Source organism: Hyposmocoma kahamanoa, unplaced genomic scaffold, assembly GCF_003589595.1.
Source record: "Hyposmocoma kahamanoa isolate Upper Pololo Valley unplaced genomic scaffold, ASM358959v1 62, whole genome shotgun sequence".
NCBI classification, from domain to species: domain Eukaryota; kingdom Metazoa; phylum Arthropoda; class Insecta; order Lepidoptera; family Cosmopterigidae; genus Hyposmocoma; species Hyposmocoma kahamanoa.
In genome coordinates this window covers 21,600,009-21,626,295 of record NW_020653850.1, presented here as the reverse complement: position 1 = coordinate 21,626,295, position 26,287 = coordinate 21,600,009, and the positions used below count along the sequence as shown (strand labels likewise).

Sequence of the window (26,287 nt, the reverse complement as noted above, 5' to 3'; positions counted from 1 at the left end):
CACACACACACACACACACACACACACACACACACACACAAAATTTAGTCCGTCTTTAGAATTTTCTTGCCTACTTATAAGTTTTTATTACTATTCTTCTTAACTTTTGCAAAGCTTCTCCGAGCTGGAATTAATAAGAGGAGTAATTAACCTTAGCCTCGAGAGAGGGTGGCCAAATTACTTTTAGGCTATTGATCAGCGCCATCTAGAAATAAGACCAAATTTTGACCTTTTTCAGAGTTACGATCTGTAATATGGAGATTGGTTAGCAGTCTTCTTGTGTTATTGTTCCATGGTAATAATAACATTTAAACTATTTAAAACTTTTATCAACCGTCTCTCACTTTCAATACCATTTTCGGCAAAGGTTTTAAACAAACATTCTTATGGTTATAAAAAAATTAAAAGCCATGAGATCCGTTTACAAGATACATATTTGAACGATGCGCAGTGTCAGGTTTCGGGTGTCGGGTTACGTCGAAGTGACAACACCGCGTTAAGACTGTTAGTATTAAACAAACGAGTTTATTATGCAAATTGTTAAATAATTACTATTCAGTTTTAACGATATGCTGTGCACAAGTGAAATGCACTTGCAGTATAGGTATAATAGTTAACATTTTTAATTTCATTTAACTGAGGCAGTTAGTTAAGTTTTAAGACAGTAGAGCTCCTTCAAAGAGTTCGTCCAGGAAAGTAAAGGTGCTGGTGAAATTATAGGCACATGAGACTTGTCAACTTATACCAGGGTGACGAACGCAGTGGCAGTGCCCCACAGATCTTCTCTTACGTATTTACACCGTTTATAATAATTTAATATTCATTGACTTACAAATAAATGGACGACGGGTCTAATACAAAAACCACGAAAAAAATGTCCCAAGTCAACCTATTTAAACGTAGTGACATGTAAAGGAATATGAAAAAGCTAAAACGTTGAATTTAAATTGTAATGTCATCGCAGTACTGTCTAATTTTGCTTGCTTCGCTGTCAGTCGAACAAACGAAGACTAGAGCGTGACTGACGCTCTGTATACGATTTTAACGCCCTATAAGTTCGGACACTTTTTAGCGCGGACCAGACGTCCATACAATTGTAAGTCAATGTTAATATTATTATATTTAATGAATGATATGAATGAATGATATTTTAGTAGCAATAGAGCTCCTTGTGAAAGAGTTCGTCTAGAGAAGTACTGCCACCTTACCTATTTTATGCCGCCAAGCAGTAATGTAAGCATTACTGTGTTCCGGTTTTTAAGGGTAGGGGTGCTGGCGAAATTACAGGCACGTGAGATTTATCAACCTGTCTCTGGGTGTCGGGCGCAGTGGCAGTGCCCCTCAGATTTTTGTGATTTAAAGCTGAGTGGCGGGTTGATTGGGATTTATTCCACTGCCCATATCGATGGGTCCTAAGTATAAGGGCCAAACTAACAATTAGATCATTTTCACTTCTTTGTGGGAAATGCTTCATTTTATTATAAAATGAACCGGAACACAGTAATGCGTGTTCCGGTTTTGAAGGGTAAGGGTGCTGGTGAAATTACAGGCACATGGGAACTGGTCAACTTACGTCTCAGGGTTACCATCAGGCGCACGACTTGTCCGTCCCGTCACGTGATATTATACAAAAAAAACGTTTTTTTATTAAAAAAACCGACCTCAAAGTTTGCTTATCCGTTTTCGACGTGTTCATTACATCTATTTACCAAGTTTGATTGAAGTCGGTTAACGGGAAGTGGGTGAAATCGATTCGTCTCCTAATTTACCACCCTTATATGTAAATATTTTCTTTTTAATTATTTTCTTTCGAACAAAAAAGTATCATCAAAATCGTTTCACAAATGTCAGAGTTATCGCGTAACATACACACAAAAAATTAGAGTCGAATTGAGAACCTCCTCCTTTTTAAAGTCGGTTAAAAAAACTTCATTTTAGTAGGGTTACCGTGAGTTTCATTTCAAACGGACAGTTTACTTTTGAAGAAAAAAAAAATTATTTGCGACCAAAAGTTGTTTGTCAACAACTTACCGTTACTTCGTTTAAAGTTATCGTCACTCAATAAAACATTTAACTTATATATTTACGATGCAGTATTTAAACAAAAGCCATTATAGATTACATATCTGTAAAAACGGGTAGTGCCGCCAGACGGTTCGGGTTTCACGAAAATTAACGTCAGTCTGACAGGGCTGACGCAAAATGGAGTCAGATAACGCAGGGCCGGTTTACTAGAGACGAGCATTAATTATACTAGGATCATATTCAACAAGCGAGCTGAGCTCCACGATTACAGAGAGGGGAAAATAATCTTTTTTTTGTTTTTATTCATTGGTAGTTGATAGAATTTTAAGTGGTGCATTTTTAATCGATTATAAACATTTATTACGTAAATAATCTGGTTTTCATAATTATCATCAACACCAGCCGATTAAAATCAAAAGATTAAAAAAAATGCACTCAATAGTGGGATGATTTAGTTTCCTTCTTAAAGGTCTGGCCAGATGCTACTCAGGACCGAGAACAAAAGCAAAAGAGAGTAGAGGCTTTTGCCCAGCAGTGGCAGCAACATTAAATCCAATAAACCTGATTTACCTAATTTGCTACCCTTCGAAGTGGAATATTTGCTTCTAATTTAAATGGGACCAATAAAAATTAATTAAAAAAATTACCAGCAAAACAAAAAAAAGACAGTCGATTTGAGAAGCTCCTCCTATTTTTGAAATCGGTTAAAAAAACATAAAATAGCTAATGTTATAAATTGTCTTGTAAAATAATAATTCGTCTTCAATTTAATAAAGATCAAAACATGAATCAATGTTAGAAAGCAAAAGGTTCTAGCGTTACTCATTGTGTAATTAAGAGTAGAGAATGTGAATTATTTTTGCATAAAAATGGCGGAGGCGGCGAAGAAACACCAGGGCTCGGTTTACGCTTAAATTAACGACGATACCGGCTCCAGTGTCGAAAACTTAAAATAATTAAAACGGGCGATTGAAACCTCCGACGTTAGGCATGTTCTCAAATTATGTAATTAAAAATATTTTAATGAAATCCAAAAAAGTGTAATATTATGTGTCGAACAGTGTCATGTTCTATGTATTTACGGAGAAGTAGGAATTTTCATTGGAAGGTGTATTCGATGAAAAATATTAAGCGTAATTATCCACGTGAAAAAATATACAGGGTGTCCGGTAAAGAATGGATAAGTCTGAAATGCGTTATAGCAGAGCTTATGAACGTTCAAAAAAATATATGAAGAAAAATATATCCCATGTAGTACCTAAGAAACACGAAAGTAAATCGTTAGCTATTTTTAAAGTGAGAGTTACGGAGCATTATTTATGTACTATTCCATCCATATCTTAGGCATTATATTATAAAATATGTATTTACCTTAGTATTTACATAATTTCTAACAATTTAATATTATACATAAGAAAAAAAGAAATATAAAAATAATTTAATATTATTATATTATTTTTATATATTTTTTTTCTTTTTTGTTGTGAACATAATATGCCCGTTCTTTTAGTTATAGTGTCCTGTATTTAGGTCTGCAGGAAGAAATTTCTATTAGCAATAAGCAGAACCTTTTGTTTTTTATTTCCCTTGTATTCTTTGTGACTTGTTGTATTTTTCCTGTACAATAAACAATTAAATAAATAAATAAGACATTTTTTTTTAATTTATTTGTTTTCACCTTATTTTACGTTTTTGTACACCACGACTACAAGTTAATCAATTCGTTCGGTTTTTTGGTGTCATAATATTCTACATTAACTGTGCCAATAGATAGGCAGTAAATAGTATGATTAACTATGGCTCTTAAATTTAAAAAAAGCTTTATTTTATTTTTCAGTGTGTTTAAGCGTCTTTGATGTAAAAAAAAATTATGATAACCTGATAATTTAATGGAAGACGTGTCCGAGGAGCTGAAGGAATCCCATTGGTTACAAAATGATGGCACAGTTAATGTAGAATATTATGACACCAAAAAACCGAAGGGATTGATTAACTTATAGTCGTGGTGTACGAAAACGTAAAGGTGAAAATAATTAAATTTAAAGAAAAAATATATATCTTAGGTATTACATGGGATGTATTTTTCTTTATATATTTTTTTTAATGTTCATAAGCTATACTATAAGGCATTTCAGGCTTATCCATTCTTTACCGGACAGCCTGTATACCAGCTGGTCCTCACGAAATCAGTTAAATAAGGTTACATATGAGCAAAGTTTAGATATAGATGTAATAGATTTCACACTCAAACACAAATAATCTGGAATTCCCTACCTGTGGACTTGTTCCCCGAACGCTATAACTTACTACACCTTTTCAAGGCGAGAGTGAATAGGCATCATTTAGGTGTGCATGCTACACCGTCGACCTCAGCGTCACTTTCCATCAGGTGAGATAGAGGTTCAATGCGCATTTAGCTATTTTTTATAATCCAGAAATCTATGTTTCATATGAAGCGTACTACACTTGAAATCGTCATATCGATTAAACTCCACTCCTCATTCGTAATACAGATTCTAGGGTTGCTCTTTCTAAATATATATTTGATTTTTTTTATCATTTGCAATTAGATCCAAACTACATGCAAGAGCTAAACGGGTCACAACCACGAGTTTTTCCATCCAAGTATGCAGAAGCTGTGTAATAACTCTTAGTATAAAATTTTTATTTCACTAGTTTTAAACCTCATAAATTTTAAATAATTTAAAAAGATTTAAAATTAAGGCGGTTATCACACTGCATCGCGCCCCGCGACGGAGCGCGAGACGCGGAATCACGCGCGCGGTGGCGGAGACGCAGATCTGTGTCAACGCGCGGGGGCAGCGGTCTAGCGACCCCGCGCCACTCAAAGTACTCGCTTCGTAGTTGATCGCCGTAGTGATTGCACATGTAGCTGAGATCCTTCTTTAACAAGAATGGTTAATAATACAGAACTCATTCAGGACGCTGCAGTTATACGATCGATTGTTTTTGTTTACTCAAATAAAAAGACACCGAAGATAACATTCAACTTCATTACAAAGATTTAAGAAAAAATGAAGATTAATTTTTCAACTACACACGAATGTCAACTGAATCCTTTGATTATTTGTTAGGGAACATCCGAACGACAATTACTGGAATAGACACAAATTGATTAAAAATAATAGGTAGTGCGAGGCGCAGTGTGCCATACCCTGCGGTTCGCCGCGCCGAGAAGCGTTGTCAGTGTATTCGACGGCGCGTGTTTTCCATACAAACTGAAGTACTTCAGTACAACGTTAAAAAACGCAGCTCCGCGCTCCGTAGCGGGACGCGGTGCAGTGTGTTAATCGACTAATCTGCGCTTAAAGTACTCGCTTCGTAGTTGATCGCCGTAGTGATTGTATATATAGCCAAGATCCTTCTTTGACAAAAAGGGCGCGTTCAAATTAGCTGCTGTTAGCCGCGCTGCAGCAGCGCTGCCGCGCGATTGTCACTTTTCATACAATTTCTAGACGCGCTGCAGCAGCGCTAATTTGAACGCGCCGGAATGGTTAATAATACAGAACTCAACCAATCAGGACGCTGTATTTATATTGTCTATTTGGTTTTTGTTTACTCAAATAAAAAGACACCGAAGATATTGGATACAACCCTTGTTACGAACCAGATCGATAAATGGATAATTTCAACTTCACTACAAAGATTTAAGAAAATACGATGATAAATTTGGTCGATTTTCAATAGCAAATATAAATTTATCGACGTCGAGTTTTATTGTAGAAAACTGAACATGTCCCTAAGCTTAAAAATCTGCGCGGTAGTGCGGAGCGCAGTGTGCCATACCCTGCAGTCCGCCGCTCCACTCCGCGCGGAGAAGCGTTGTCAGTGTATTCGACGGCGCGTGTTTTCCATACAAACTGAGGTTATTCAGTACAACGTTAAAAAACGCAGCTCCGCGCTCGGTCGCGGGGCGCAGTGTAGTGTGATAATCGCCTAAGACGTTAAAATTTCTACTGCAAGGCGGTAATGTGAGCATTACAGCAATCCTATTTTGAAGGGTAAGGATGCTGGCGAAATCACACTCACATGCGAGTTGTCAACTTATGTATCAGGGTGACGGGCGCAGTGGACACGCCTGTCCACTGTCGCTTACCACCAGGTGTACGACTTGTTCCTCCCGTCACTCGATATCATAAAAAAACTAAAATGTTAAAACAATTCAAATAAAGTAAAGTGGAAATGCCATAATCGAGCAAGAAAGTGCGCAAGTTTGTTTTTGTTCATTCGAGGTAAACATTACTTTTCAGAGCATACTGTACCCACGTCTCTTTACGCAAGCACCTTGTGGGCAAAATACACTCAGAGAGAGAGAATACAATGCTCTACGTGTGCAATACAACAACGCGTTCAGGGTGCTGTTGAGCAACTAACAATAGTATAAGTAACTATGTATATAAACTAACACCAGTGATCCAAGATGTTACAAATTATAATTACAACTTTTTTATAAAAAAAAAACACCTCAAAAGTTCGTGGAATTACCTAATTTGCCAAGTTTTATTGAAATCGGTTACCGGGAAGTGAGTGAAACCGGATTCATCTCCTAGTTTGCCACCCTTATTTTGTTCAAATGGGAAAAAAAGAATCATCAAAACCAGTTCACAAATGGAGTAATCACATACGTACAAAAAAACTACAGTCGAATTAAGAGCCTCCTCCCTTTTCGAAGTCGGTTAAAAACGCTTATTATTATTACGCATATCTATTTTAGACACTCGCCTCTCCCATGGCCTAAAAGATTATTGTAATGTCTAGCGCTTTAACTAACAATTACACTAAGAAATCTTCTACAAACTCCATTTTTACAAGACATCAGTTTGTAGAGTTTGTGTCCGGTTCTAGAAACATGAGAAGGTGGTAAGATGATACGGAACTAAAAGCGACCGTCCCAAATGTAGCTGTACTACCATTGAGTTCAAATTTCGGAAGGGGTATTGATTGATTGTGAAGATATTAATTTTAAAACGAGTTCTGATTCAATGGGACTTCAATTACACCCTATACATCTAGTTGTACACTATAACAAATGCGCGCTTTGTACCCATTGAATTTTTTGAGAAGTCTGATAAATAATTATTTGTAATTTTTAAGTTTTTATTAAATGTCACGATATTTGACAAGGTAACCTATCACAAACTCGATTTTTTTTCCGAAATGACGTTTGTTCGAATTTTCATTACACCGAAAACCGAATTATGACGAAACCGTTGTTCTTTCAGTATATGTTGGATGTTTATCGCAAAGACACGATTAGGTTCGGTTAGGTTAGGTTAAGTCAGGTTTAAAAGAAAAAACATTTTCCTCTCAAAGTTACTTTCGGGGTTATGAAAATTCGAGTTAACGTTATTTCCGGAAAATGTCATTTCGAACCACTGACTGATAAGTAACAATTTGAAAGCCATGATATTCAATTATTTTTGTGAAATTACTAAACTTTTTTTATAATATCAAGTAACGGGACGAATAAGTCGTGCGCCTGATGGCAAGCTACACGCCTGTCCATAAGAGATCGCAAAGACCTGAGGGGCACCGCCACTGCGCCCGTCACCCTGGGACATAACTTGACAAGTCCCATGTGCCTGTAATTCATAAGCACCCTTACCCTTCAAAACCGGAACACAGTAATGCTGACATTACCGCTTGGCGGCAGAAATAGGGTGGCAGTACTACACTAGACGAACTCTTTCACAAGGAGTTTTACTGTTATTGGTAGCTGCTGGTAGCTGTAAAGCTAAGTGATGAAATAGATTTCTCACAACAAGGATCTGCAACAAGCACATAGAAAAATTCGTAAGGTCTGTTAGTTCGTTCCCTCGAATGCGTTCATTCGAAGGAATTTTTTTTTAGTGTTCGGATCTTTGTATTAAAACAAAAAAGTTAAAACCTGTTCTAGTGTAGTTTGTACCAGCTATTGACTGTTCTTTTACTTGCAAAATATATATATAAATCATTTAAAATGTATAATTGTTGTCAAGTCTGATAATTGTCCGCAGCGAATGTCCATGTATGAAGATGGAATCTGAAAAACAGCTTGTAGTGCTGAGGCTCTGTCCTTTTCATTAAAACTAGATTCCACTACATTTCCGAAACTGTATCTTTATTAATCTTTTTTTATTGCAAATGTGCTTAGGAATAAATAATATCTTTTTATGCACGGCTTGCTAGAAGACGTCGGCTCGAATCCGACCGGATCGAAAGATTTTTTTCTAAGTGTTTGATCTTTGTATTAATAATTATAACAAACTAGTGGAGCAATTTCACAAAAAAATAATTGTATATCAATTCAATAAAAATTTAAATAAATATATTTTTTTTCTTCTTTATGTTTCTCAGCCGCTTGGCCGGTTTGAACCACACTTAAGGACCAAAATCAAGTAAATGCAGTATGGCGTGTATCTATGTGCCACTTATCGTATTATGTTAGTTTACAAATTAGAATAAGATCTTTTTGTATTACTTAACGTAAGTTTATTTTCAAATAAAGAAAATTGAAATAATAAGATGTAGAATTAAATGTACTTACAAAAAATGTTTATATTGCACAACATTTCCTTTTTCACATCGACACAAAAAATAATATTGAGCATTGAAAATTAAAACCCAGTCGGTGTACAATGTCTCCGTAATTCTACTCGGCGGAGGTTTGCGTCATTCGATCTTCAATAAATTAAAATACATAATTGTTAGTGTCTGCGATAACAGAGGGGGATTTTTTGTTAAGAAATACTTAAATTGCAATGTAAATAAACAAATATGGAACCAGCTACAACAGACGTATGTAGCAGACCTTCTCTTGACTTGCCATAAAAGTCACGACTGGTATCCACGAAACGCCTATCGTCCTTTTTTAATCAAGAACTTAGGACTAGTAATGAAATTTGTCTGTACGAAGTAACCAATAAAGACTGACAAAACGTTTTCGTCCACAAAACCACAGCACATCAAATATCAAGCCTTCGGTTGATTTACCTTGTTCCATCCATTTGAAAAGCTTTATTTCTGAAACAGTACTTTCAATAATAAATCATCTACGTAAGACCTATGTAGGGTATTCACATACTAGAATACTCTGGTGGACACTAGATACTCGATACTCTCACGCACGCCTCCCGTGCTGGTGAGGTGGTGTTTGTTCACCCCCTCTCACAAAGAGTGTACAATTTGCAGAGCTATAAGTTCTTAAATTTTTATTGAATTGATATTCAATTATTTTTTGTAAAATTACTCCACTAGTTTGTTATAATTATTAATACAAAGATCGTACACTCAGAAAAAATTCCTTCGATCCGGCCGGATTCGAACCGACGTCTTCTAGCTTACCGTGTCAGACGCTATACCAACTAAGCAACGGAACGAACCAGCGAACCTCACGAATTTTTCTATGTGCTTTCGTCGTGTCTTTGTATTTGATTTTTCAACGACTTTTTAGTCGCAGCGCCATCTATGAGAAATATATGAAAGATTTATCAGTTCTTGTTTTAATAATTCAGTTATGCAATACAGACTTTATTAACGTTTTTTACGTTTCCTATTGCAGTTAACTGCACAAAAAGCAAAGAAACATTTGAACCGAAGGTCGCAAGTATTCAGATACATTTTCTTGTCTATCAATTGTTTGAAGAAATTGTCTAGATCTGTTCAAACGATCTCCTTGCCCAGCAAGGCAAAAAACGTCTCGGTTATGAAAAAAAAAACTCTGCATTGCATTTTATTACGAATGAAACATTAATAAATCGCTTCGTATGTTAACCCAAGTTAGCTGAATAAAGTTTAACTTAATAAGTTCTCTTAATAAGGCTCAGTGAAGAAATAGATTGCTCACAAATGGCGTTACCGCAAAAAAAAAGTCGTTAAACACGAAAATAAAGATGTAACAAGCACATAGAAAAATTCTTAAGGTTCGCTGGTTCGTTCCGTGGCTTATTTGGCGTAGCGCCTAGAAAGGTTTGCTAGAAGACGCTCTGGTTTGAATCCAGCCGCATCGAAGGATTTTTTAGGAAGTGCTTGATCTTCGTATTAATAATTATAACAAACTAGTGGAGTAATTTCACAAAAAAAAAATTGAATATCATGATGTTGAAAGATCTTGACAATTAATAAACATAACAAAATATTGTTCCCTAACTTGTTCATTTGTTACGCAGCAATTGCTCAAGCTAACAACTGAACAAGTTTGGATATTTGTTAATCAATTGAAATCTCTGGCTTCGAGGTTCTTTTTTTACAAACAAGCCGTGCACCTCGTGGTAAGTCAACACACCTACTACCTACAACAGCTGCAGTGACATTCTGGGATTTAAATCGAATAGACTACACCCATCACCCTGAGACTTATAATTAGTAGCAGTACAGCTTCTTGTGAAAGAGTTCGTCCAGGGAAGTCACCTTACCTATTTCTGCCGCCAAGAAGTAATATGAGCATTACTGCGTTCCGGTTTTAACGGTAAGGGTGCTGGTGAATTTACAAGCACACGGGACTTGTCAACTTATGTCCCACGCGTCAGTAGTAGTTGACAGCACATTACTACTTGGTAGCAAAAATAGGCTTGTAAGGTAGCAGTATTTCCCTGGATAAACTCTTTCACAAGGAATCCTTCGATAAAAAGGTGCAACATAAAGCACTTCTGCGATCGCAGTTACTCTACGTCACTAAGATGTACAATGCAGAGGCATCGCATCACCGGTGTCGGTTACAACCGGGTATCGTGTAGCGCTGCCATCACACCCGTGTTCACTTTCCATGTTTGTCCACGTTACCTTATATTGCTGTAATTATTATATTATCGTCTTTAGTGTTAGGTCCCGCCCACGATTTAGCACATCAACTGAAGGGACATTTCTACAGAGGTTAGACACGGTAGTATAATGCCGCAGAAGACCTGAAGGTACTCGTAGGCATCGGTGAAAGGACTTCTTTTTTCTGCGCAATCAGCCAATTAGTTAAGTAATCTTCAATCCCGAATCTTTCTTTTTTTTTGTTAACGTTTCTCAGTAAATTGACCATACATAGGATGGGTTAGCAAGGGAACAGGGATTAGTATTGAAGAAAGAAGAAATGAACCAATAAAAAAACGACAATTGAACTAAAAGTCATTGTCGAAGAAACAAATGGGTCCATCGACTAAATGATGAGTGAACGCAACGATTCGACGCTTTGTGCGTCTGAACGTCAGTGATTAATGCACCGTCAAATCCAAATGTGTAACTGACCGTGTCCAGTTCTTGGATCACGGAGTAGACTGATTGTCTAGTTTGAGAAGCTACTAAAGTGTGAAGAATAATTTCTATAGCTTGGTGTGCTCAACAGGGATAAGCGGTATTTCACTTCGGAACAGAGACTGCTATTTTATAAGTCACGAGTCCGCCCCACATAGAATACTGCTGCCATCTTTGGGCGGCAGCTCCTGGATGCCAGCTTTAGCCCTATGACGCGCTTACAGAGGACACTGAACCACTGTCTTGGAGGAGAAACTTTGCTTCCCTATGCCTATTCTATCGCTTGTACAATGGTGAATGTTCTGTTTGCTTATTTGCTGCTACATAATATAAAAAAATAGATGTACTGTAATCAAGGGTAACTCAGATTGCGTTGCGAGAGGTTCTTCTAAGAATATAAACCGGGATCATCTTAAGAACTTTGGTTTATTTCACCATTTTACATATTTTCACTTTCAGGTTACAAATCAATAATCTAATATGTCAAGATCTTCTCTTTTCTTATTTCAATCCTTAACATTCTAAATATAAAACTATAATCACTACCTATATTTAGCCAGCAATTCTACTCATAGAGTAGAGCCTAGTCTACAGTACCATACGATGAACTTATCATTAACATTTATTAACGATTATCAGTTATCATTATTAACGATCAATGAGTATTTTTCAAATTTGTTCTCGATTCTCTGACAAATTACTAGATCAAGTACACGTGCACGATTGGATTGAGGTCTAATTGTATTTTTTTATTCTAGTCTTACGCAAATGCACATCGAACACAATCTACATAATGCTTTACATAGCATTTTATTTAGATCATGAAACGATGTGAATCATAAAGATATTGCCTTGACCGTAACAAGCCGACCTTTCATATTAAATGGCTACTACATCAAACGAAGTACATTACATACTTACAGTTGTCACATAAATACACGATGTACAGACATGGACAATGTCCAAAAAAAACAATCGTTTGTCATTGTAACATCATCCTTAATTGCAACGAAGAAGGTCCATGTGATACGCAGTGTTAGTATGACGGAGTTGCGGCCTTGGCCCAATAATCTGCGCATACACATTTGTTGCAAGTGCAATGTTTGTGATGTGCAATTTCGTAAGCGATTTGCGGAAAAGTTTCTAGAGCGGTGTTATGTTGCAATCTGAATACTTCGTTTTTAAATGAAACAGTGGCTTCTTTTTTTAATTTGATCTTAATTTTTTTTTTTTTGGGTGGATAAGCAGTCACTATTTTGAGCTGTGGAGAAAAGTGATAGTTTCTGATATTCGTTCAAAATTTCTTTCAGAATTTTACTGTAATCCTGTTCCATTTGTGATGACTATCATTTCTACAAACGTCATCCTTCATTCTCGAAATAAATTTGGAGTTTGATGTATGATGTACCTTCCTAGCGTGTCTCACGCCGCGAAATTTATTCCCGCAAAACGTCTACTCCACCAATTTCCCCGTGTATCAGTTATGACATAGACGATTGTCGTTCAACATAAAGACAAATTGGTCAATGCATACAGCTATTTGCAATTTGCATTTAGAACGAAAACAGGGACATGATTTCGTCAATTTTGAGTTATGGCTGACGAATTCACCAATTTCTGAAAAGTAATATGCTTGTATCGATATTGTATGTTCCAAATGGCGTGCAATTAGATGTGTATCGTGAATTTTAAGTAGTTCTACCTCCACCCGCGTTTATTTATAATCACCTACAGCGAAGGCTCACTGTAGCCCGAGTTCTCTTTGATTCATATATTATTTGCAAATGGAGTATATTTTGCTATTTATGGCAGCGTAATAACGGGTTGAAATTTCCAACGAGAACAACTTATCTGGATCATTGCATTCAATTGACTGCTACTGGGAATACAAGATGTATGTAAAAGATATCTGCCTAAAAAAATATTTAGGATAAATGTAGTTACTAATAAAGGTACTGACAAATGTTTGAAATGTAAACAAGTCTGCGTAATACGACACTGTAATTTTCTGCGCATTTTCTATTTTAATAGAAGTGTGAAACTTCTGTAATAAAAAACCATTCAGCGCCCTCTCAGCAATTTGGGTCGTCTAGACTCGTAATACAATAAATTAAGTCGACCTCAAACTTTCGCGAACAAATCGCCGCCGCGTGTCCCGTGATGTCACAGATGTGTGGACAACACCAATGAGGTTATTGACATGTCAAACTATTTCGGTGGCGCCAAAATAAAAGCACGCGAATTGGTGGAGGCGGCGCGGTCATACACCATTATGATCCCTCATTATTTAGTACATTCACAAACACGATAATCAGTTGAAAACAATAAATTGAAGCGTGTCGGCTTGTGGCCTGGGACGATCTCGAGTTACGTTTTGAGCAAAGGAACGTCTAAAATTACCCCGCACGCACACAAGCAGCCGAACTCCTATCCGCACAGACTCACACAGCTGCTCCGCCTATATCTATTATCAAAACATCCACCGACTCCGGTTACAGCGATCCGAGCGCGCTTCGGATATCGCGTTACACACTTTAATGGCTGGAAAAGGCCTCGAAAACGTGATATTACACGCGTTTTATTGTGTATCACAAAATGTAATTAATGTTGAAACTGTATACGAAATAATTTATTCGGCGTAACCCTACGATTCGAAACTTCGGTAGGCACCCTTCGCAAATCAACTTGAGCCCAATATCAAATTTAAAAATACGATTCTACTTCTCCTATTACGAGACGAGATGAAACAGGCTCCTTGCCAATAAGACGAAACCGTAACACGATGATGATTTTCCAACGGAAATTCACGTCAATGTCGGGAAAACATCTGAAATTAAATCTTACCTTGATTTCTTCTTCGTTTTCCTTTTTAACTTGAGCCCTTGGCGGTGATGGTGGATTTGTAGGAGTTTTACTGCCCATATTGAGAACTAAGGTCCACGAGTAACACGGTAATAGCACATAAACAAATTTGGATGGTTCTCAAAAGTTTTTCTGGGGGCGAAACTTCATCAGTCGCGTAAACATTTGGTTGGCGCGCGGTACAAATACCTCGCAACACAACAATACGTGATAACCGCGCGGCGTTCGCAGCGCGACTGTGCTTGCTCCCGCCGTTGAGCCATTGGACGGGGAGAGGATGTAGAAGCAAAAAGCTCTTTTTTCGCGCGCGTGGTGATTGGGTGTAGCGTACACAGTGTTTAGGCGGGCGGGCTTCGACTTGGTATAACTTAATTTAAACTGAACATTATTATTAAAACATACATTATTTAAGCATTTACTTAATTAAAAACAGAAATAAGTAACTAGGCATATATTCTAACTTTCTGCAGTCAGAAATTACAAAGAAAATTAGCAACAGATTACATACCTACGCTTATGCATAATTTAAAGTGTTTATAAGTTAGGTATCACGTACTAAATACTAATTCCGAGTATACTGAGGTTCCGTGAATGACCAGGACCCCGATTCAGAACTCTTCGATATTTTAACCGAATCGTTCGATTGGATGTCGTTGTCGAATCGAAGAGCGCTTTCCGAGCTATTCATTAAACGTTCGAGTTAAACGTTTGATTCGTATTAGGATAAGATATCGTTATCTAACAGCGTTTACGGAGTTAGTCGGTGAAATAGATTGTAAGAAAAATGAAAATCCTTTTATATATATTTTTAAGATTTTAAAGGCCGAAAATATAGGAATGCATTAGTCTTGCATAGAGATGGGTCATGGATAAATATCATTGGGATAAATACTCAGGGTAAATATCCATTTTTACTCGATATTTATTAAAAAACGTGGATGAATATTTTTAATCGTGGTTTATTATTTATATTTAGTAAAACAAAGTACATTTTTAAAACGCTTTGTGTACCTACATAATTATAAACATTTTTTTATATCATGTGTTTTAATCTTTAATTAATAGATTTTGTGTGTAAAATGTGAAACTTAATCCTTAGGCTATTTCAAGTCTAAACATGACTTTATTTACTACGCAGTAGACCCTAACACCACAAAGTTGTGTCGCACTTTATTAACGCAGGATAGGTCAGCTCGGGGCTGGCCCCACGTGAATTCTCGGTACGTCCTCGTCGTCTGCTGTGGACCCACTTGGTGTGCGGTAACGCAGTGGCCAGTGGGTGGGTGACTAAATCCGAGACTTTCTATACGTTTTTTCTATACGTGCGGGCAATTGAGGTGTTTTTGTGCGCCGTGGCGGTAAAGAAGAAAGCCGCCTCAAACGAGGCGAAGAGATGCACAGCTGCACAAGTGAAGGCATATGAGGCCTTCGGAACGAAGGGTCTCTCCGACCTCGACTGGGAGGACTCGGAGGCGGAAAGTTGGCACGGGGCGGCACCTAGGGCAGAGGCCATTGCCGCCGACGTAAAACGAGCGGAGGCGATGGCGGAGGTGACGAGAATCCTCGCCGTAGTGAGCAAGTCCCGGAATTTAGAATTATGGCCAATAACGCTCGTCTCAACAAGGAGGTAGACCTTATGAAAGCACATGTCATCGCCCTCCGGAAGGCGTTATCCGGGCGCCCCCGCCCCTCCGCAGCTTGCATTGACCATCTCCATAGGGGAGATCAAGGATTGCGAGCCTCGATACGAGGCTCCCCCCAGCGCCGATTTCGAGGCCGCCTTTGGCAGACAGAAAGAGGGCGACACTAACGCAGTCACAGGGGGCAGCGGTTCCGTCCGTCGGCCCTCCGGCAGCAACATCGCGGACATACGCGATGGCCTCTCGTGCGCGTGTTATTGCATCAGCTCAGGCTGCGCGCGCTGCACGCACCCCACAGCTGCTGAGGCCCCCAGTTCCCACGCCAGTATCACGTCCAGGTGGGTGCCAGAGACGGGCGGCCCCGGCCAGACCATTGGCGAAGCTGGTCTCGGTGTCTGCACTGAGGCCGGCAGCAAAGCCGACCAGTCACAAGGCGACTCCGCGCTCCCCAACAGGGGCCGGCGCACCGCCACCGACGCCACATTTAGAAGGGTGTTGCTCAAAGGCATCGTGAGAGAAGGAGGCGACAGAGGGGGAGACAGCGCCCGCGCCCGCGACGACGAGGGTCCAGCCTAAGCCGAGGAAGGCCATTCCTCCTCCTCGGCCACGATCAACGGCTGTGATCCTCACATTGCAGCCGGCGGCCTTAGAAAAGAGAGTCACGTATGCTCAGACGATCTCCCGTGCACGTCAAGCGTTCGATCTCCAGGAGCTGGAGATTGATTATGAGATGCATTAGGAAGACCGCCACCGGGGCCCGCATTCTGGAGGTCCCGGGCGCCGCCAGCCACGAAAAGGCAGACCGCCTTGCATCCAGGCTCCAAAAAGTGTTGGGCGACGACGTCGCGGTCGCACGGGCCACAAAATGCGTGGAGCTGCGCATCTCCGACCTCGACGACTCAGCCGAGGCGGAGGAGGTGCGTGCAGCCATGGCGGCGAAAGGGTCATGCTCCGTTGACCAGGTTCGGGTGGGCACGATCGCCACTGAAGCGGACGGCCGCGGGGCAGTCGTTATACGCAGCCCCATCGTCGTCGCCAAGGCGGTGGTCGTCACAAAGTTCCGGGTGGGGTGGAGCACTGCACACGTCAGAGTGCTTGAGCCGTTGCCCATGCGGTGCTACCGCTGCATGGGGATCGGCCACGTAGGGCGTCGCTGCCTGGTGAGCTCGGACCGGAGCAACTTGTGCTACCGGTGTGGCAAACCAGGTCACCGGGCGGCTGGATGTCAGGCGGAACCAAAGTGCCGCATGCGCCGATCTTGGTCGGCCTGCGGCGCGCATAATGGGAGGGAAGGCGTGTCGCCCTCCCCCAATGAAGGCTAAGGAGGCTAAGGAGGCCCGTGGGAGCCAGGCCTCCACCGCAGTACCTACGGCTGCGCCAGTGGAGGAAGTTGAGATGTCTATTGATGAACGGGCTTGAACTCAATTTCCTCCAGACGAACCTGAACCACTGCGCCAGAGCACAGGACTTGTACATGCAGTCCATGGCGCAGTGGTCAGTGGACGTTGCGGTAGCCGCGGACCCGTACTACGTTCCCAGCCATTCCAACTGGACTGGGGACGTGGACAGCGTCGTGGCCATCGTCACGCCGTCGGCGGCTCCCCCTCTCGTCGTAAAAGAGCGGTTGTGGGCGTTTATTTTTCCATCAACCGCCCAATGGCCGAATTTCAGCCGTTCTTGTTGAGGTTCAGCTTGGCCGTGAGGAGACTCGCCCCGGCGAATATTTTGGTAAAGGGCGATCTCAGTGCCAAATCGCCGGCTTGGGGCAGCCGCTTGCCCAACGTCAAGGGGCGAGCGGTGCAGGCGTGGGTGCCGGCCAACTGCCTGGTCGTCGTCAACCGCGACACTGCCAACACCTGCGTGAGGAGGTGGGGGTTCCATCGTAGACATAACGTTTGAGACCTCCACCCTAGCCTCACAAGTGCAGGACTGGCGGGTGCTGGAGGTGGAGGAGACCCTTTCGGACCACGTATACATAAGGTTCAAGGTCTCCTCCTCGACGCCCGGCGCCTGCAGAGCGAGGGCGAGGGCGAGAGGGGTTTCCCCATTGGGCCCTCGCCAAATTCGATGCCGAAAGGGCAACGGAGGCGGCTATGGTGGCCGTATGAGGCGCTTCCCCCCGAGGTGGGTTCGAACTAGATGGCAATCGGGTTCAGAAGGAGTCTGACTGCCATCTGCGATGCCGCAATGCCCCGTAGCGGCGGCAGGCCTCCCAACAAGAGAGAGGTCTACTGGTGGACGAGCTCGCGTTTTTGCAATCCGCCAGCAACGCCGCGCGGAGGGCGCACAAGCGGTGTCGCAGAAGGCGTCACACGCGGAGGAGGATAGCCACTACGCCGCCGCCTATAGGGCGGCGCAAGAGGAACTCCGAATCGGCATAAGCCGGGCCCAAGACCTGGCCCGGCAGGGGTTCCTGGCCACGTTGGATGGGGACTCCTGGGGGCACCCGTACAAGATGGTGCGCCACAAGTTGCAGCACTGGGCGCCCCCCGTCGAGACAATGGAGACAGAGCTCCTCGGTCAAGTGGTGGCTGGCCTGTTCCTGGAGGGGGATGAGAGTTTCTCTCCTCCCTCCATGGCTCCGCCGATTGCGGAGCTGGAACAGGCCGATACAGTTCCTCCGGTCACACCGGAGGAACTAAAGGCGGCAACGGACCGGCTCAGGGCCACAAGAAAGGCCCCCGGTCCGGACGGGGAGCCAGGGAAAGTCGCAGGCAAGTTTCCCCAGGTGTGGAAAGAGGCCTTTGCCTCCTCCTGAAGGAAGGGCGTCCGCTCGAGTCCCCGTCAGCGTATCGGCCCATCGTGCTGCTCCGTTCTGACTAACATTTGTAGTCTTTGCCGGTCGAGAAGTTCCAGTAATCGTGCGGGTGTGACTTCATTTCGGTTCGGTTTCGAATACGACAGTTTGACGTGCGATTCGGCTGTTCTGAATAAAAACAGGAATCGTACAACAACAGACAACAGAGCACAAGTGGCACAAGAACGTGCAAGCTAGTAAAAAAATATATAAATTACATATATACCTATATGTATTTATAGAGACTGCTAGACATTGATAATTATAACTTTTTTATAAAAAAATTAACCGACTTCTTCAAAAGTTTGCTTATTCGCTTTTGCTGTGTTCCTTACATGTGCCAAAATGTATTGAAATCGGTTAAAGCAGAGTGGATGAAATCCAATAACCGGATTCATCAAATTGAGAACCTCCTCCTTTTTTAAATTGATCAAAAAGTTTGTTTTCGTATAGAAACCTTACGAAAACAATCATATAAACAACGATGTCTACAAATTTTAGTCGTTGCGCGTAAATGTGCTTTTTCAAACTGACAGTAAGCTGTGACTTAGTTGCTTGTTTGTTTGAAGAAAGAAATATAATAAGTAAGCTATCTAGATTCGCAAGAAAATAGCTGTTTCAATTATTTCTTTTAATATAATATCAAGGAACGGGATGAACAAGTCGTGCGCCTGATGGTTACACGCCTGTTCATGACAGTTGCAATGCCACTCACAGCCTTAAATCGCAATAATCTAAGGGACACTGCCACTGCGCCTGACACCCTGAAACATAAGTTGACAAGTCTCATGTGCGTGTAATCTCACCAGCACCCTTATTCTTCAAAATCGGAATACAGTAATGCTAACATTACTGCTTTGGCGGCAGAAATGGGTATGGTGGCTGTACTTCCCTGGACGAACTCTTTCACAAGGAGCTGTACTGCTATTAAAGCTTATAAAATCTTTATTTGAACATAGCACTATAAGTTTTCGGAACTGGCCACTTACATAAACAATATTTAAAAAGTAATTACAACATTTGAAAATGAAATTCTTTGGCCGTAGAGTACAGTTTGTTTCATCTGACTGTCACTGGTTTTTCACGATGATGAAGCCACAATGCATCATTTTAGAAATTGGTTGTCTACATCACCATGGATTTAACACGTGAAAATTTTCGTAGTATGATTTTCGATGACTTTAAGTGTAATTTAACAAAGCGGAGCTTCGCTCGGCTTCAAACTGCTTTTGGCGATAAAGCACTCATGTAAGACGACTATTTATAGCTGGTTTGCAGAATTCAAACGCGGACGTGTGAATCTCAGTGACGAATTTCGTGATGGTCGCCCGTCCACTGCTGTGAACAATAAAAACATCGATGCTGTGCGCCGTATGATCAAAACAGACAGGTATGTGACATACCATGAGGTTCGGGCATCTTTAGGCATAGGTATGAGTCAAATACAATCTATAATACTACACAAACTATTGGGTATGAAAAAGCTGTGCTCTCGGTAGATCCCACACAATTTGACTGAGGCTAAAAAACGGATCGCGTCACTTGGTGCAATACCATGCTTACCAGATTCAACGAAGGGGCGTCAAATTTGGTGTGGGACATAGTAAGAGGTGACGAAACATGGATATAAAGTTACGATCCCAAAACAAAGCAGCAATCGAGCGTATGAATTTTTCGAGATGAGCCGAAACCAACCAAAGTGAGCGGCACTATGCACGCATAGTGCCTCTAAGCGGATGATTGTTTCTTTTTTTTAATAAAACTGGACACGTGGCTACTGTGGCTTTGGAGAATCGTTGTACCGTGAATAGTGATTGGTAGACGACCATTTGTTTGCCAGAAGTTATTGATATACTCCGTAAAAATAATCGTAAACGCCGATCATCTTGCACCACGATAATGCCAGTTCTCACACGGCCAGACAGTCAAATGAATTTTTGAAGGTGAACAACGTTGACCTTATGAGCCATCCCGCGTAGTCTCGACTTGGCACCTTGTATTTTTATTTATTTCCAAAAATTAAGAATCAGTTACGCGGTCAACGATTTTCATCACCTGAAGAGGCTGTCGAAGAGTATGAAAAATATGTTTCAGAGATTGTCACGGAGGAGTGGCATAAATATTTTCAAAATTGGTTCATTCGTATGAAAAAGTGCATTAACGCTAACGGAGAATATTTTGAGAAACAATAAATTCATTTCTCACTATTTATAGTAATTTTTCTTATTCATTCCGGAAACTTATAGTGCGCCTCACGTATGTGTACAATTTTGACCATCACTAAATCATCTGTCAGACCAATAAGTTTTTATTAAATACTTTTTTCCATCCTCTAAGATTAAATATAATTTGTAATAATCTCAGTACAGAGTACCAAAAAAACCGACCTCAAAAGTAAGTGGAATTACGTCTATTTGCTAAGTTTTATTGAAATATCCCCTAGTTCGCCACTATACAGGACTTGACACTGGAGATAATAAAAATCGGTTCTCACTACTCAAAGTATATTGAAAGAAAAACGCTTTGAATTGGAGAAATAGCAAAATCAACCATTAAAGCAATTGCTCCTAAATTAAAGTTAGGCGCTATTTATAAAAATGAATCTTCGTGCGTGATCAGCCACCCTTCGAGGTGGATGCTTTTCTTCAAAATGAAATGGGACCACTATAGAAGTACCCCCTTTCCAACAAAAAAAGAATCATGAAAATCGGTTCACAAATACCGGAGTTATCGCGTAATATACATACAAAAAAAAGAACATACAGGCGAATTGAGAACCTCCTCCTTTTTTGAAGTCGGTTAAAAAATTGAAATAAACTAATTCTGGAGTAGATTTTTGAATAAAATATTTCAAGTTCGATACAAGGAGGCTTATCAAAACCGTTATTTTATATCTTAGAGGATGCAAAAAATAAAGGAATTTTATAAATATTCGTTTTTTTCTCTATTCTCGGTCAACGTCAAAATCAGCTGACTGACAGAACGTAAATTGAATAAATTGCGCGTTGCGCGACTTTATTTTGTTTTCGGTTGTGTAACATTCGATTGAATGTCTTAAAATTTTCATATTATGTACGTTTTACAGTGAAGAAACACAAAAGTTTAAGGTAAATTGTTTGTGGACCCCAATTTTTGTAGAGAAGTTCAAAATGTCAAAGCTACCGAGCGCCACTATGTCTTTGAAACAGGTGAATGTTATATTATGCACGTTATTGCTAAATATCCTATCAGATGTCTACACTATATATTTATCTACTACATTAAAACACTTTGTACTCATGTGGAGATATTAAATCGTTTAAAACCTTGCGTCGTTGATATAACCTATAAGTTCGTACCTAGTTAATATCAGCATTGAAACGATGCTTCTAAATATTGTATGAAAATTATAGCATAAAGGTTTAGGTAATTGGTTAAGTAAAAGTAATCAAACTTGTCACTTTTTATTTTATTTTTTGTTTATCCAGTCAAATACAATATTTAGTAGGGGGTCTCGTATCGTTACTGCTGTACTCTTTAATTTGGTCCACAAAGTACTTTTTGTATAGGTACCAGTAAATTTGCTCGTATGTTATATTAGCTGTCGTCTCTTTAATGGCTGGATTTTAGGTTGTCTATCACAGGAAAGTTGTTGTTGTATTATTAAGCATCTTTAATTAAACTTTATATTTTATTATATAGTATTTTAAATTGGTAGTTTGAAATGTTGTCTACGACCTGAAAATATTATCATATATTTAGAATCATTTTCAAACAGTTCATTATACTTTTACATTAAGTAACCAGGTAATGCCTCATAAAATACCTTATTACAGTTTGTTTACATTTATTTAACTAACCCTTTGAAGTATAGTACCACCTCGTAACGGAATCCATGGAACCATCACGTAAACCTCTTGCTGCAGAAATCATACCGTTCTGCAGTGAAAGGAATTTGGTACAAAACTGTTCCAGTGCATTGGTTTTTGGATGTTTCACCTCGTAGAAATGCATTGGTCTTGGCTTTCAGACTTCATACTGGCCACCTTCTCTTAAATAAGTTCTATCATCTAATAAAAGGAGTAGAGTCTCCAGTATGTAAATTCTGTAACAAACTTGGAAGATAATGCTACATTCAATGGAATAGGGCCATTATGTGGCTCTAAATAGAGATAGATAGAGTTAAATGTTGTGTTGTGTGGCTGTACTAATATATAAGGCCTTGCCTCTCACTACGAGGCAACACGATAAAGTACAATAATCCACAGGGATTGACATCACAAGGCCGAGATTGACATCCAAGTGTTACAGGCCTTATTAATAAATAAGATATAAACAAAAAGTTATATTTTCAGTTGACAATTCTAATCCATAACCTTACCCTGTTGGTGGCCTTGATTAATAGCTAATCATTGACGCAGAGTTGCACTTAATTCTCACTAACATAATCATTTAATTTATTTACAGTTCCTGATACGCCAGGAAGTAATAAGCCTCTACAAGGACATTTTCAGGGCTCTCAGACAAGTCACGGATGAAAAAACGAGATTGGAACTAAAACAATGGGCTCAGGCAGATTTCAGGAAAAATATGCACCAAACAGACGAATATACAATCAAGTCGTTACTTAAACATGGACAGAAATCTTTGAAGGATTTGCAATCGAATTTGGCAATGAGTAAAAGTGCTTCTCAATGATTTTTTTACTCTGTACAATACTGTTAAGGGCATCACTTATAAATGTGACATATTAACTTATCTTCTTCCTCATAAGACTTTTTTCCAGTCAGGGTAAATATGGGTGGACCGTAAGGGAAATTTACATAATTAGAAAGTTGCCATGTTCTCTTTCTCGTGTTTATTTTATTATACTTGACTGGTTGTCCTGTGAAACTAGGTCCTGTTATTTTTAGTTATGTTTTTGACCAATCATGTTTTCTTGTAAATAGTGAAAGTGTACTGCTAACTATCCTTAGTAAATAGATTTATTTATTGCAAGGAGAAATTAAATAAGTAAAAATAGTCTTCTTCTTTATTTATTAGTGGCTTGTTCTGTCTTTCTCAATTCCGCCAATGTCACGGAGGTAGCCTCAACACGGGAGGAGTGGATGTTATTTTTTTATTAATATATTTATGTCAATCTATCTAATTAGGCTTTGTACACAATTATAATTTAATTAAAATTAACAATAAAGACACCAACCAAACTTAATGTTTTTCAATGTTATCAATTTGGTCAAATTAGAAAGGTGAAATAAATCTAACAGCTAACAGACTAGGGTCTAAAGTTGTAATATCTTGACAAAATAACGAGAGCTCCATAATGTCCAAAAAATTATATAAATTATATGCTGTACATTTTAAATTAAGTTTAAGCAATAAACTTGTTGGAAATAAAATTATATTGTGAGTCAACAGTATCCATGGCCCCTGTAAAGAACCTGAATTGTTGGTTTGTTTGAAAAAACGAATATAAATTCTAGATCTAGAAAAAATGGTTTCATTTCCAATTGCTAAAACTATAAAGAGGAAAAAACTTTTTTTTTTTAATTGTTGACTGCCTCATTTTATTGCCTATAACTTTTGTTTCTCACCCTATATGTTAAATGCAATATTGATAACATCTGTCTGTAAGTGTTCTCATCAGTGTGACAACAAAATTTCCTTCAGTTATTGTGCGCATAAAGCTAATAAATTTAAAACACTTCCAGGCAAATTCAGACTTTCTGTTGCATAATTATAAATTTAATTTCTTATAAAAGCTCCATTATACACTTTTATACCTCTGTTTTCTAATCAGATTCATATATGGCTTTATAAAACAACAACATTAACATAGGCACTGTAATAGCTGTACCCACAAATACAGTTAACATGGTTGCTAATTGTACAAATTCGCTGCCTCTTTTCATGTATGTTGCTATAAATTGAATTATATTCCTAGCAATATGATGACCATCAGTCCCATAGCACGGAATTATGTTCAAAAACCCTATGCCCATAGAGAAAATAAAAATGTACTTCATTAGCTTCTCAAACTGTGACGGTGAAAAGAATTCAAAAAGACTGGATTTAGGAAAATACTGATCAACAATAATGGTTTTGTGCAAATCAACTGGCAGTCCTAAATATAAGACAGGGTTATTGTCTTTTCTTTCTATTATTATAAGGTAGGTGTGATTATTTAAGCAAGGTTTAAGGCAGTGTTTTCCTGCCCCACAAGTCCAGCTTTCTGAAGACTGACATTTCTCATATCCATACATAACCATATCCCTGGGCTTCAAACAAGAATATTGACCTGGCAACACTGAGTCAACAGCTGTAGAAGGCTCTATATATTCAAAGCAAAAGCTATAGATGTCATCCTTTCTGCAGCATTCTACTACATCATTGTCTTTTATAGTCTCCATAGCGAGTTCATCATTCTGTGATACATATTCCGGAGTAATACATATGCCATAACGTTCATGAGCCAAATGTAGACAATGTTGCCAATCACCACCATTTTTAACTTCACATTGATTTATAGAAGTTATCACGTCACCTTTATCAAACCCCCTCACGTCTTTCAAAGGGGAGTCCTCAGTGAAATCTACAATTCTAACACCCTGATCAATATCATAAGCTAGGCCAAATAAGATTGGTGTTGAGATAAATAGCAATATTGCAATTAGAGATGTAGCCACATTGTGCCATACCCCTGCGCAATATACTTTCAATCTTCTACCTATATCTAGGCTATTCAAATGATCTGTGTTCAGTTGGACAAAAGCTACAGGGATTATAGTGCATACAAAGTAGCCTACTGACAATACTTGTACATCTTCATCAGCAGCTGCCAATGCATGACCGAGCTCGTGTATTAAACTGCAAAATGCTATAGATATGAAGTACACAAAAAAATCTGACGCCGGGACATTGATGCCGGGCATAACTGCCTTAACCTCAACCGGCGCATTATTTTGACCGTTATTCTGGTGGAAATATTCAAATATGACTGTGAATAATGTCCACAAAGCAAAAGGCAGGAACATATAAATTGTCACAATATATCCAGCTACGAACCATCTTCGTAACACACGTTTTAAGTTTTTGCTCCAACGATAAATGAATCTGTTGAAAGCTGTCGTGGTCCATGAAAAATTTAGGATCCCTATTTTCAGTCCTGTTCCCTCTAGGAAAGCGAAGTACGGGTAGACCATACAACTCTGGAAAAATAAGTGATGAAATTGAAACATGATTCAAAATAATATAATCAATGACATAAACAAAGCACGATACGGACCCTGAAGAACGAATCAAAAAACCATAGAATTGTATAGAAGGCTATTGTACAAGTGCACAACACAGTGAAAGACATCTTCCTGATTATTCCGATCTATATTGTTTCTTCATTTTACATTGTCTTTATTAAGAAAGCCGGCTCGGCACATATTTTAGTTGAATTGAAAGCTAATCAATCGCCCGCAGCACTTCCAGAGAAAAAAACGTCAATGATGACAATGATGACATTCAATTCAAATGTCAATTTTTTTTTTATGGGTAAATTTCGAATACACGCAAAAAAAATATCAAAACTTGGCTGTACAATTTTCGAACCAGTGTTTATATATTTAAAAAAATATATTTTCAATAGTGAAGACCTTTTGTTGCAATAATCAAAAATATCGACATCGATATTTTATTACAATGTAAATCATTATAATAATGTATAATTGTTTTACTGATGGACTGCTATAAAAGC

General features: G+C 39.3%; 2 protein-coding genes across 2 annotated transcripts in view; both read right to left on the bottom strand.

The window, feature by feature from the left end:
* The window catches only part of LOC113229593 (sine oculis-binding protein homolog), a 53,779-nt gene extending 39,424 nt beyond the window's left edge, over positions 1-14,355 (bottom strand). Inside the window, exon 1 of the mRNA XM_026463246.1 lies at positions 14,110-14,355. Coding sequence (XP_026319031.1) covers positions 14,110-14,187 — 78 coding nt within the window. The 5' untranslated portion in view covers positions 14,188-14,355. The remainder of the gene's footprint in view (positions 1-14,109) is intronic.
* A 9,542-nt stretch (positions 14,356-23,897) lies between these two features.
* Positions 23,898-25,994, bottom strand: LOC113229446 (membrane-bound transcription factor site-2 protease). The gene is made up of 2 exons (XM_026463037.1): positions 25,829-25,994; positions 23,898-25,751 (listed from the first exon to the last, which is right to left on the bottom strand). The coding sequence occupies exons 1-2, from the start codon at positions 25,901-25,903 to the stop codon at positions 24,336-24,338; spliced, it is 1,491 nt and encodes a 496-aa protein (XP_026318822.1). The 5' UTR covers positions 25,904-25,994; the 3' UTR covers positions 23,898-24,335.
* Between the last annotated feature and the right edge of the window lie 293 nt (positions 25,995-26,287).